Source organism: Mustelus asterias, chromosome 21 (genome assembly GCF_964213995.1).
Source record: "Mustelus asterias chromosome 21, sMusAst1.hap1.1, whole genome shotgun sequence".
NCBI classification, from domain to species: domain Eukaryota; kingdom Metazoa; phylum Chordata; class Chondrichthyes; order Carcharhiniformes; family Triakidae; genus Mustelus; species Mustelus asterias.
Genome location: NC_135821.1, coordinates 38,216,127 through 38,230,322, shown reverse-complemented (window position 1 = coordinate 38,230,322; position 14,196 = coordinate 38,216,127). Strand labels below are relative to the sequence as shown.

Genomic DNA, 14,196 nt, shown 5'->3' with positions numbered 1-14,196 from the left:
GTACATAACATGGCACTTGGCCACTCCTGTGCGCTTCATCATAGTAAGAAGTCTAACAACACCAGGTTAAAGTCCAACAGGTTTATTTGGTAGCAAAAGTCACGAGCTTTCGAAACAGGCTGTCCCTTCGTCAGGTGGGTGGGAGTTCTCCCCAGTCCAGCGCCGGCATCTCCACGTCATGACGCTTCATCATAACCAAATCTTAATTTTTAAAAATCTTTTCCACCCAATCACAAATTTACATTCCAACTTCTGTTTACTGAAGAATTGAAATTCTTGTCTTTGCAAATGTTCTCCCCTCCTCCCAAAGCCACCAACACTCGCCGAATTTAGATGTCATGAATTTTTTTGACAGTGCAGTCCCTTTCGTTCCTAATCCAGGGTAAATTTAGTGATCCCACAAGCAGAAGTCAGGGCTGATCTGCCACAGAACCTTACTTTCCATTTAGCTTTTTTAGGTTCACATCCATTTTCAAAAAGTTACAAATGGGAAGCAGGAAACCTGGGCATATATTCCCCACCTTAGCTCAGAAACACTCCAAACCGATACAATCCTTGCTCCAGTTAACTGCAATAGGAAGGGAAATCCTGACAAGTAAAAAAGACCAACAATCTAGGGACGAGGCTTTACCTACGTACTAGCTGCAGCAAAATTAGTGTCCCTTTATACACACTCTGATTTTGCTATATAGAGTGGACAGTTTTTTTTAAACCTTACATGATTAAAGCACCATACAGTTCTGTTCAAGGGTAATTGATCGGGGAAGTACATTTGTAGAATAGGTCCAATTACCAATTAAAGGAAGGAGCAAGCACACTACATATATTGCTAGAAAGCAAAACATTTGCTTACAACAGAACTGATTACAGTTATCCAAGTGAAAAAGATTTCCTTGCGAAACGAAGGGAGAAAAATGCTAAGGAAAGAAGTTCTTTTAATTTAGCACCTTTCATGTCCTCAGGATCTCCCCAAAGTATTTTACAGCCAATGAAGTACTGTACTTGGGTAATGTAGTGACTGCTGAAATGTGGATGTGCAAATGATATTCAGCAAGGCTCCACAAGCAGCAGCGAGATAAATGACCAGATAATCTGCTTTTGTGATGCTGGTTGAAGGATAAACACTGGCCTGGACACAAACAGTCTCCTGCTTTTCTTCAAATTGTGTAATAAGATCTTTTACAATCATTTGAGAACACATGGGATCCTTGGATGTAATGTCTCATTTGAAAGAAGATTCGACAGTTCAATGTGTCCCACATGGAAGAGATGGGCTCAAGTCTCTGAAGAGGGGCTTGAACCCATGACCTTTTGAACCCAAATACAACATCATTGTTTGAGAAACATCCTCCTTTCGGGCAAGTGAACAATTTAAGGATGTCAGTCAGGAAATTGGATGACCAAATATAACTGCATTCAGTGATAATAAATTCATAGAAACAGATCCACAGCAAGGCAAAATTATTATACATCCAGGACAAGCTGGGAGATTCAGCCAATAGCATTATTGGTCAATTTGGATATATGGTGCCCCACTGAGATTTACAAAAATAGTTTGAAAAACTGTTAGCATCAAAGAGATAACTGACGTCAAAAGTATGAACATATTGCAGTTTCATTACTAAAAACAAGCAATGGCTTACCGACTGTGAATTTTCTCTGAGTTCTGAATCCGTAGATATTAAGCTCAGATCACTTAAACAAAGTGATTGGCTTGTCTCCTATATAGAGAGAATTGAAAATGTCACACCATTATAAATCTAAATCCATCTTTAATAGGACGGACAGTATTTTGTACTTAATACCCCATGATGCTTTCAACAGCAGATTTTCCACAACAATAATATGCAGCTTTGACAAAGCATTCTAACGTACATGAAACAGTTCCCTTCATTGGCCCAATAGAAGGCACTGTGTGCTGCATGGATTAGAATGGATTTAAAACAGTTTGGCATGTTCATAATTAAATGAAAATGAGAAACACATCACTCATTGATCCACCAATCCAATGCTGATAAAATCAAAGTTCATTCATTTACTCGTATCACCAGTAGGCTTACATTAACACTGCAATGAAGCAACTGTGAAAATCCCCATGTCACCACACTCCGACGCTTGTTCAGGTACACTGAGGGAGAATTTAGCATGGCCAACACACCTAACTAACACGTCTTTTGGACTGTGGGAGGAAACCCATGCAGGCACAGGAAGAACATGCAGACTCCGCAGTGACCCAAGCCAGAAATTGAACCTGGGTCCGTGGCACTGTGTGGTAGCAGGGCTAACCACTGTGCCACCCCAAGCTTCACAGACCTATTTCAATCCACCATCATAATGTTCAGTACACAAGTTTAATTTTAAATCAGTGCTCTATACATTCTTACATTTTGCAGAATGAAACTGTTAACCAGTTAAATGCTGCCTTTCTTATTTCCAATTATATAGGTCTATAGAAGGGTCTTCACCCAATAAAACTAATTTTTTTCTTTCTGATGCTCAATACCGACATGGGGACTTGCAAAGATTTCTGGCTTTATTTCAAAAGATTGCTTTTCTACTTTCCCACTGGCTCAACCTCCTGCTACTTTCCAACAACTAAGTGGGTCAGAGACAAAGCCATAATTCTATTTTAGATTATTTCCATGTGCCAGGTGAACGACTGGTTGAGCGCACACTGGAACCGCTGGCAGAATTCCCAAAGAACGACTGCATGCAGCTACTAACCTCATTCATGGAACTCTGGTTCGAAACAATAAATGGGTTCTCTTTGTCATGAGCCTTCATATGACTCTTGAGACTATACTGTGTGCTGAAAGTCTTCTCACAGCCATCGCTGGGACAGAAAAATGGTCGCTCACCTGCAACATAATTTGGTTTTAATTCCCAGTCACCTGTAAATTCACATCTGATTCCAAGCAGCAGCAAAACAGTTCATTACACAAACATTTGCAATGGTATTTGCACAAGCAGATACACTTCATTTCAACTGAAAGCAACTAACCTTGATACATTGAAGGTTACACAGGAACACATCATATTTGAGCTTCTTCTACCCTTCCAATGGGATATCATTGCATAGTGGTTATGTTACTAGACTAATAATCCAGAAGTCTGGATTAATGGTCTGATTAATAATCCCCACCACAGCAGCTGGTGAATTTAAATTCAGTTAATTAAATAAAATCTGAAAAAACCTAGCGTTAGTGATGGTGGCCACAAAACTGCCAGATTCATGTAATCGAATCATAAAATGGTTACAGCGCAGGAGGCCATCTCAACCTGCCGAGTTCATGTCGGCTCTGCAAAAGCAATCACCTTTCTACACAACTGCAATTTATTTCTTTTTAGCTGCTAATCTAATTCCTTTTTGAAAGCCACAATTAAACCTGCCTTTATCACAGTCTCAGGCAGTGCATTCCAAACCATAACAGCCTGCTGTGTAAAAAGAAAGTTTAAAAATCTCATGTTGCCTTTGGCTCTTTCGGCGATCACCTTGAATTGGTTCCCTCTGGTTCTCAACTGTTCCGCTGAAGGGAACAGTTTCTCTCCATCTGGTCTGTCTAGACCACTCAATTTTCTCCAACAGATCTCCTCTCAATCTTCTCTTTTTAAAGGAGAACAACCCCAGCTTCCCCAACCGATCCTCAGCCAAAATTCCTCATCATAGAATCCCCACAGTGCAGAAGAGGCAATTCGGACCATCAGGTTTGCACCAATTCTCTGACAAAGTATCTTACCCAGGCCCTCTACCCTGCCCTATCCCTCTAACACCACACATTTATCATGGCTAATCCATCTAACCTACACTAAGGGGCAATTTAGGATAGCCAATCCACCTAACTTGCACATCTTTGGTACATCCTGAGAAACATTCTCCTTTTCTGCAATCTCACAAATGCTTTCATCCTTCCTAAAAGTACATTATCCAATGGACACAATACTCCAGCTGAGAGCAAGCTGGCGTTATTACTAATCTTTTCACCCAGAGGGTGAAGGGGATCTGGAACACAGCCTGAAAGGGTGGCAGAGGCAGAAACCCTCAATATTTAAAAACAGTGCTTTGAAGTGCTATAACATTCAAGGCTCCAGAACTACAGCTGGAAAGTGGAATTTAGGTGGATAGCTACTTGTCAGACAGCACAGGCACAATGGTCTGAACAGCACTCTTCCTTGTAAATTTCTACAATTCTAAAATGCACGTTTCCTTATTTCTTTACATAAAATTTGAGCTGTCACATGTCCACCCATACCACCAGCCTATGTTCTCTTGAAGTTACTCACTATCTTCCTCACAGTGGGCGGCACGATGGCACAGTGGTTAGCACTGCTGCCTCACAGCGCCAGGGACCAGGGTTCAATTCCGGCCTTGGGTCACTGTGTGGAGTTTGCACATTCTCCGTGTCTGTGTGGGTTTCCTCCCAGTGCAAAGTTGTGCGGGCTATGTTGATTGGCCATGCTAAATTGACCCTAGTGTCAGGGGGAATAGCAGGGTAAATAGGTGGGGTAACGGGAATAGGGCCTGGGTAGGATTGTGGTCGGTGCAGACACAATGAGCCGAATGGCCTCCTGTACTGTAGGGATTCTATGATGAGTTCACATGCAAGTTTTGCGTCATTAGCAAATTTTGAAATTGCACACCATACACCCAAGTCTAAACCATTAATATAGATCAAGAAAAACAGATCCCAGGAGTGATCCCTGGGGAACACCTGTATACCTCTCTCTCCAGTCTGAAAAGCTCATCACTGTTTTGTCACTCAGCCAACTTCATATCCACTCTATTACTGTCCCGTTTTCCATAGGCCTCAACAATGCTGACAAACCTATTATGTGACATTTGGCCTTTCCAAAGTCCATATATGCCACATCAACTGCATTATCTTCATTGGCCCCACTTACCTTCCCCAAAAAAACCTGAACAATTAGTTAGCTAAGTATGATGTGTCTTTAACAAATTTATGCTAATTTTCCTTAATTTATTCACCCTTGTCCAAATGACTGCTAATTTTGTTCTGGAGTACCTTTTCCGAACCATAAGGTTAAAATACCAGGCCTATAGTTGCTGGGTTTATCCTTACATCCTTTCTTGAACAAAAGGTATAACATATGCAATTTTCCAGTCCTCTGGCATCACCTCATATCTGAGAAAGATTGCCAGACTAGGGGCCAATACCTCCACAATTTCCTTACTTTCCTCAGATGCATATCATTCAGTCCTGATGACTTATCAACTGTACTCCATCAGCCTTTATAATACTTGCATCAATTTTATGTTCAAGTGTCTCAATTTTCTCCTCCTGCATGAAGACTTTGGCAGCATTTTCTTCCTTGCTAATGAGAGATGCAAAGTCCCACACCCCTCCTCTTACTACCAGTTTACTATTTATATATACATAGATGACTTTTGGATTCTGCTTTATTTTAGTTGCTGATTTCTTCTCATACTCTGTCTTTGCATCCCTTACTTCCTAATCCATTGTCTCTCTGAACTTGCGTTCAGCCCATTCCCGACACCTGACATAGGCACTCTTTTGCTACTTCATCTTCCCCTCCATCTCTCTTGTCATTCAGGGTGCTCTGGATTTGTTTGTCCAACCTTACGCCAGATTATCCTTCTGGTTAAATCATGTCATTTGAAGGAAGGAAATCTATTATCCTAATCTGATCTGTTCAATGAAACACCAGACTTCCAGCAACGTGGTTGACACGTGACTGCCCTCTGAAATAGCTGAGCACGCCACTCAGAACTCAGTTCACCATCACCTTTAAGGGGAACTGGAGGTTAAGTTTAAAGTTTATTTATTAGTTTCACAAGTATGTGTCCAAAGATGTGCGGATTAGGTGGATTGGCCATGCTAAATTGTCCCTTAGCCTCAGGGGGACGAGCTGGGGTAAATGCATGGGGTTATGGGATAGGGCCTGGGTGGGATTGTGGCTGGTGCCAACTCGATGGGCTGAATGGTCTCCTTCTGCACTGTATGATTCAAAGTAGGCTTACATTAAAACTGCAATGAAGTTACTGTTAAAATCCTCTGAATGGTTTTATGAGTGACAGACAGATCCCAAGAATGAGTAAAAACTGCACCATATACAGCTCAATTCTAATAATCTCGAACCTAATTCTACATTTTATGTTCCTGTTTTGCTGAAAAGTGCTTGATAATTCTTCAAGGCAGAAATTACTGTTGAAAACTGCAAACACCATCCTCTTGAGGTATGTTTGCATTGTCAAGATCTATGCTTTTAAACATTTGAGTAGTCTGAATGGATCCCAGTAACAGTTCCACAGTGCAAAATGGTGGGGTACTGCCATTTCTTTTGAAGTTTATAAATTATGAAATTAACAAGGCAACATAATTAAAATTTTTCAAACACGAAATATTGCCTTTTTCGAATACACAGATGCTCCCCAATGAACAATTCACAGCAATGATTCCTGGTAAAATCCACCCACTTTCTCAAGAGTTGTCACCCATCTATGATGGTGTACACACCACAATGCTGTGGGGTGGCCAGTTTGGACAACTGGTCTGTACATTCAAATAAAAAAGTGGCAGCTTATTTTGCTAACCATAGTTTAGAAACAGTCTTGAAAGCAATCCTCACTTTCTAAGGCATTATTTTTGAATATGGGAGATAGACATCTTAAAAGCTGTTAAACGTTCTAAATTTTCCCAACATTGGGTACGAATTTTGAATGAAGACTTGAATTGCTCCGAAAACAAATTGGGAATATTTAAAAATAAATTGCTCAATTTTAACAATCCAATTAAATCACCACCCAGTTTTCTTGTGCAACCTGAAATACGGCTGTGTAATGTTACAAGGCCTATACAATGTCAAGACCAATGCCACTTTGAACATTTCAGGAGGCAATTCATTTTCACATCAGTGAAAACGCACAGGTATGTTTCATAACTATACTTGTGGTGTAAACCACAAAATGTGTTTTTGAAAGCACATCTATCGTGCTACATATCTTGCATAGTTTTATCACTGCCCATAACAAAAGTCTAATTGTTTCTTGTGATGCACAAAAGCTGAAGATGCTCTAAGTTAGTGATCAATAATTTTTTGTTCTGATATACTTAGAATCTTGCAACCATTTCTGTCCACCTCCCCACAAAAAAAATTTAGCAAGTGACAATGGTTTTGAAAATTTCAGTAGGTCTTTTCAGTCTCTTATTACAGAATTAAACATTACCATGAAACAAAATTGCCTCTTTCAATGCATGGAAATTATTAGGAAAAATACACGTGCACTATGGCAGTGGTTCCCAAACTTTTTTCACTGGGCCGCACTTTTGGAATAAAAATTTGCTCACGCCACACCGAATTTCTTATTGATAAGAAATACATTCAAAAACAAAAAAACCCCAACTCCTAGCAGTGCTTGATTCATAACATAGAACACAACTACTTTATATCATGGGACATCCAGAAAGTATAAAACAATGCTTGTTTAAACCATGTTTAAATGTTTCTTTGATTATCCTTGAATCTTCCCGCCACACTTGCCATCCTCTCTCACCGCACCAGTGTGGTGCGCCGCACCCTTTGGGAACCACTGCACTATGGAAAGGGGTGATTTGAGCACAAGATTAACAACATTATTGACTGCTATGCAAAAGAATTGCTGCTGCCGGAGGATACAGCAGCTTGTGCATATCTCACTAAAGCTGTGTTCTTTCCCAAATGGAAGGGATGGGCATTTGAGGAAAAGAATGAAACACTGGATTGATTACCTGTGTGGGTTCTGACGTGCGTTCTGAGATGGTGACTAGCAGCAAAGGCCTTCCCACAGCCGTCATGATCACACCTACAAATGCAACACAAAAGAACCATGGAATCCCCGATCACTCCTGTACCCCACACAACCTATGGAAATAGCTGCGGTGCCAAAAAGTCCCAAACTTGATTTAAATTTGGAGACAGTAATTTATATTTCCTGTCGAGGCTCAATAGTTTTGCATCCCTGAATATTTTCTTGATGTTGTATATGCTTCTGAATATTAAAAATGTATTATGGGGATAGAGAAACAGTTTGAAACATTAAATTTTAAAGTAAAAACGGTTCTCTATTTTGTCTGAAAGGCACCCCTGTAGCTGCCTGAAGCTTTTTTCCCCTGAAAAAAAATGGAGAAGTGGTAATGGAGTTCACCCATCAAGCAACCACCAATTCGAGCCAATATTGCCTTCATAAGAAAATGCTTCTGATTGTCAATTTTGCCGTTGGGCAGCTTTGAATATCTCCAAAGCTTAGCAGGGTGGCTTATATTTTTAAAAAGCAAACAATGCTCCCTGCTCAGCAACCCAAATTATGCTGGAATCATTGGTCCCTGTTGGAAGCTCTGGAATGTCACCCTGTGAACTCTGCATGCTGTTGCTCAAGAACGGTACTCAAAAAGATGGGAGCTGCAAGACAAATAGTGGAGAGATAAACAGCTACTTTTCCTCTCTTGGAGGCATCGGCCTATACAATGGCCAGTACTACATTAGACAGCAGCCCTCAACTTAAACCTACATCGAGTTAGCTGGTGATTCACATGGAAACATCCTGACAATTCTCCGGCTGGCCATCAGGAGTGATAACTTTAATTGATGTTTTTTAAACTCCTCTGCTCTAGCTCCTTCGTAAGTTTTCCCTTCTTTTTTTGGCTTATGTTGAAATACTTACTGAATCACAAAAGTATAGAGGTAGAGCAAGTAATCTGGAAAGGTAATGTTACTTATTGCGAGGGGAATTGATTACAAAGGTGGGGAGATTAAGCTTCAGTTGTATACGGTGAGATCACATCTAGAGTATTGGGTACAGTATTGGTCTCCATATTTAAAGTAAAATGTAAATGCATTAGGAGTTCAGAGGAGGAGTACTAGACTAATACGAAGAACAGGTGGGTTTTCTTAGGAAGAAAGGCTGGAAAGGTTAGGTTTGTATCCATGAGAGTTTAGATGAGCAAGAGGCGACTTGATCAAAACCTTCAAGATCCTGAAGGATATCGACAGGGTGAATGTGGAGAGGATGTTTCATCTTGTTGGAGAATCTAAACTAGGGTCACCATTTAATATAAAGGGTTGCTCATTTAAGGCAGAGATTAAGAAACTTTTTTACTTGAGGATCATGAGTCTTTGGAACTCTCTCCCTCAAAAGGCAGTGGAAGTAGAGTTTCTTTTTGAATTTTTACGGCAGAACTAGTTAAATTCTTGATTAACAAGGGGATGAAAGGCTATCAGGATAGGCAGGAATAGAAACCATAGAAACCCTACAATGTAGAAAGAGGCCATTCGGCCCATTGAGTCTACACCGACCACAATCCCACCCAGGCCCTACCCGCTAACCCCTCTAACCTACCCATCTCAAGACACTAAGGGGCAATTTTAGCACGGCCAATCAACCTAACCCGCACATCTTTGGACTGTGGGAGGAAACCGGAGCACCCGGAGGAAACCCACGCAGACACGAGGACAATGTGCAAACTCCACACAGACAGTGACCCAAGCCAGGAATCAAACCCAGGTCCCTGGAGCTGTGAAGCAGCAGTGCTAACCACTGTGCCACCGTGCCGCCCATGGGGGGGTTGAAGTTACAATCAGATCGACCATAAAAGTTATCCAGATGTTTTCTATTTGATTGGTGCCCAACATGGATCCAGAGGTGGTTGAGAAACAGGTAGTGGATTACGTCAAAAGAAAATCTTTGCTGAATATGGGAGTCCCAACACATTGAAGGTATACATGGGCCATAGTGCAAAGGCCTGGCTGGCAGACTGTAACCATCATTACAGAGCCGATAGCAATGCAATGAAAACAGCAGGCTCAAGGGGCTGAGTGGCTTACTCCTAATTTGTATGTTCATACGTACTTATCAGTTAATGCTGACATACATTAGCTGCTTTTACATGCGTTTCATTCTGGGGTAGCATTGCCAGCAAATTCACATTTTTCATTAAAAGCAAAGAGATTTATTCGCTGCCATCAGCAGTCAAGCAAGATCAGTCTGTTGGGAGTTAACAACGTTAAATCAATGCAAAAGTAGATACTTAGTTTGTGCTTCGCTCTCATTGTTTTTAATCTTTTGGATGAGACATCCATCCTCTTGGGTGAATGTTAAAGATCTCAAGGTGGTATTTCAAAGAACAACAGACGAGTTCTTCCTAGTGTCCTGGACAATATTTATCCCTTAATCAACACCTAAAAATAGATTCTGGCCATCATCACAATGCTGTTATGGGAACTTGCCATTTGCAAATTAGCTGCCACATTTCTTACATTACACTGTCAACATTTTGAAAGTACTTAATTGGCTGCAGAGTGCTTTGGGACATCCTGAGGTTCCTGTTTTTATTTGCATTAAGCAACAAAATGAAGCAGCTGCAAATGATGGAAGGCTGACATAAAACAACCAAGGCAGGAAGGACTTGGTCGGTTGGTCAATGACTGGCAAGAACAGACAAATTAAAATTTCACTTAACCCTTTACCAGAATGCTTTGAAGTTCTTTTTCTGACTAATTTCTGTTTGTCTCTTTTATTCTCCACCTTCATTTACAATCATTTCTCTTGCTTTTGAGTTGCGCACTTCCCATCTTGTATTTGTTGTAGAACTGTGAAGGACATATAGGGCAGATTGGAAGAAATTTCTCCCCTTAGTAGAGGAGTCAATATGGAGGGGTATAGACTTAAGATAAGGGGCAGGGGACTTAAAGGAGATTTGAGGAAAAATATTTTCACCCAGAGGGTGGTGGGAATCTGGAACACTCTGCCTGAAATGGTGGTAGAGGTGGGAGCCTTTACAGTATATAAGCAGCATTTAGATGAGCACTCGAAAGTCATAGCAAACGAGGCTACGGACCAAGTGCTGGAAAATGGGATTAGAATAGATAGGAATGGCCGGTGCAGATGCGATGGGCCGAAGGGCCTCTCTGTGCTATGAAATTCTCACTCAACAAAAAGAATGATTACAGCACAGGCGGCAGCCATTAAACACATCATATCTGCATTGGCTTACTGAAGCAGCAATTCCCCATAACCCCAAACATTCTTGCATTTCAAATAATGATCCGCTTTTTCTGAATGCCTCTGAACCTGTCTGCACCACACTCGGCAATGCATTCCAGATCCTAGCCACTCACTGCATAAAAAATAAATTCATGTCACCACTCGTTAATTTCCATACCTTTGCCCTGTTTTTAAATGCTGCTCATTTTTTATTTTGTGTCAGTTCTGATGAATAATTAAACTGAATTAACTTGTCTACCCTCTCCATATTTAACTGAGCGTATCCAGCATTCCCAGTTCATGTTGGATTTCCAGCACTTGCAGTATTTGCTCTTAGTGTTTTTTTGATAACCTATGGTCATGTCAACCAGTTTGTTCCATGTTTCCTGCTTCATATCTTTTGACCAATCTGATCTCCATAACCAGTCCTCACCCATATGAGTAACATGATCAGTTTGTTTTAAGCAAAAGTTACCTTCAATTTGGTCTCCTGTGTTTTAGGCAAGACATTGAAATGAGGCACTTTTGTTCACTCAGATGGACATAAAAGGTACATCGCTATTGAAACAAGAACATGGGTCTTTTCCCTGGTGCTTACAGCATATATCCCTCAATCAACACTTTAAAATCTGGTTATTTATTTTGTCTTTGTTTGTAGGACTTTGCTGTGTGCAAATTGGCTATGGTGCCTGTCACATTACAACAGTGACTACATTTCAAAGAAAGTCAAAATAGCTGGAGAGCAATTTTGGACATTGGGAGGTGGCGAAAAGCGCCATTTAAATGAGTCTATATCTTTAACAGTCCCATCCAGATTTGGCAAATGAAGCATTTGAAATACAGCAATTTGTGCCTTTAGTTATTTGCTTGCATTGAAAAACAGAATTACTAATCTGGTGCCTTGACATGCAGGCAAATAAAATAGCAGCTGTGCTGAACAACGTAATGTGAAATGTCAGAAATGGGAATAGTCCCATCTGTGGTATATTTATTTTGCGTCATAGGGAATCAAATCTCATGAAACTGATTCACAGTAAGTCTACTTCAGCTGGGATAATATAAAATTTTGGAGAATTATTTTGTTAGAGTGAATGCAATACAGTCTCAACTGTGTTCCAACAAAGCTTTCAAACCCTGAGTGCCAACCTATTAAAACTACCCCCCTGGATGTTGCAAAGTTAACTGACAAATAAAGCAACTTCTCCTCCCCTAAGAGAAGGGAAGGAAGAAAATTATGAGGGATAAACATTGGCTTGCACACCGGGCAGAACACCCTTGCTCTTCTTCACAATTGTATCAAGAGTTTTTACATCTACCCAAGAGGGAAGACACAGTTTAACACCTGATAAGTGGGATGGAACCTGTGGCCATCAGTATTCCCTCAGTACTGTTCTGAGAGTCACGCAAGATTTTGTGTTCAAGGTTTTGGGAGTAGGTCTTGAACCCATAATCTTCTGAATGACAGTCGAGAGAGTTACCTACTGAGCCACAGATGATAGGTGGTAAACACTGCTCACATCCTAATGATATCAAGCACCAGAATACAACTGCTCCTGAGAGTGCACATGGACATTTGCAACGACAGTATTAGACTCAGCTGTGCAATCCCTTAGCACAGTTTAAAAAAAGGCCATGTAAAAGACAATTAGGATTCAAAATATTATACATCACTAAATATAAAGCAAGGACATAATGTACTGAGCTGAAGGAACAGGTAATCTGTGGGATAAACGCAAGGACACCCCAGTTCGTTACAGGAAGGATAATGGAGTCATGAAAAGGTTGCAGCAAAACAATGACAAAATGAAATCATGAATGAGGTCGTTATGAAAAAGGATTAAAACAGGTGTTAAAACCCCCCCCCCCCCCCACTGGAATAGACACAATTATATGGATATATAATAAAATTTCTTTGAAAAATATTTGCAAATAATAGTCTTCTTCACACAAAGACAACCTGACGAAGTACTTTTAAGGAGGACCTTCAAGAGCACAACACCACCTGGGCTGGAGTAAAATAAACTGCAATAGAGGAGCAAGGCACCAGACTCTTACTGCCTGTTGACACACAGGATCAAGGCTGGTAGAAGTGTGGAACTTTTTCTCCATAATTGGCTGACTCCTGTTTCTATGTTGAGAAGATGGATAGTGGAGCTTACGCTGGTTGCCAGTCTGGCAATAAGCAGCAAGACCATCACCGCAAGAAGTGGGAGTCTAGAAAAATCTCTTTCACTCAAAGGATTATTAGAAATGATTTAACATAGATGCCTTTTGAGGTAGAAACAAACATTTAAAATCGGAACAGGAAAAGTATTTAAAACTATAAAGAGAAGATGAGGCAATAGGATTAGAGTAAATACTTCAATTGAGGACCTGGCACTAGGTTTGGCTGAATGTAGTACAGGAGGACTTGTGCTGAGTCTTTTAAATTTGGTGATGTGGAAGCAATGAACACTGCACTTATCAAAGTCAGTCAGTTGGACGTTATCTACAAGTTGTCAGAATGTTACAATTCTAGAATCTTCAACTGTGCAAAGTTAAAACTATTATAAGTTATCACCCTAATCTGCAAGCCTCAACTCATTTGATAATTTTGTCAGTGTACTATTGTCCCTGTGATTCAAAGATACTAGTCAGACAAAGAAATGTCTCAGATATAGACGCATGCAAAATAGGACATAAGCTACTTTATTTTGTAGTGAAAAAAAGAGAAGGCAGAAAGTGATGAGCACCTCATTATTTAAAACATTCCATTTCGGCGGCATGGTAGCACAGTGGTTAGCACTGCTGCTTCACAGCTCCAGGGGCCTGGGTTCGATTCCCGGCTTGGGTCACTGTCTGCGTGGAGTTTGCACATTCTCCTCGTGTCTGCGTGAGTTTCCTCCGGGTGCTCCGGTTTCCTCCCACAGTCCAAAGATGTGCGGGTTAGGTTGATTGGCCATGCTAAAATTGCCCCTTAGTGTCCTGAGATGCGTAGGTTAGAGGGATTAGTGGGTAAAATATGTAGGGGTATGGGGGTAGGGCCTGGGTGGGATTGTGGTCGGTGTAGACTTGATGGGCCGAATAGCCTCTTTCTGTGCTGTAGGGTTTCTAGGATTTCACATTGGCCTTGGGGTAAACAATTACATGCTTGGTCTAAATAGAATAGGCCCTATGACTGTATTTGAAAACGGTTCAAGTGCACTCCCAAAACACAAGCT

At 40.8% G+C, this 14,196-nt stretch overlaps 1 protein-coding gene across 1 annotated transcript in view; it reads right to left on the bottom strand.

The window, feature by feature from the left end:
- The window catches only part of mtf1 (metal-regulatory transcription factor 1), a 94,460-nt gene that overhangs the window by 22,032 nt on the left and 58,232 nt on the right, over positions 1 to 14,196 (bottom strand). Inside the window, exons 5-7 of the mRNA XM_078237772.1 lie at positions 7,746 to 7,819; positions 2,725 to 2,858; positions 1,644 to 1,721 (exon numbers count right to left, since the gene is read on the bottom strand). Of these exons, the coding sequence (XP_078093898.1) occupies positions 1,644 to 1,721; positions 2,725 to 2,858; positions 7,746 to 7,819 (286 nt within the window). The remainder of the gene's footprint in view (positions 1 to 1,643; positions 1,722 to 2,724; positions 2,859 to 7,745; positions 7,820 to 14,196) is intronic.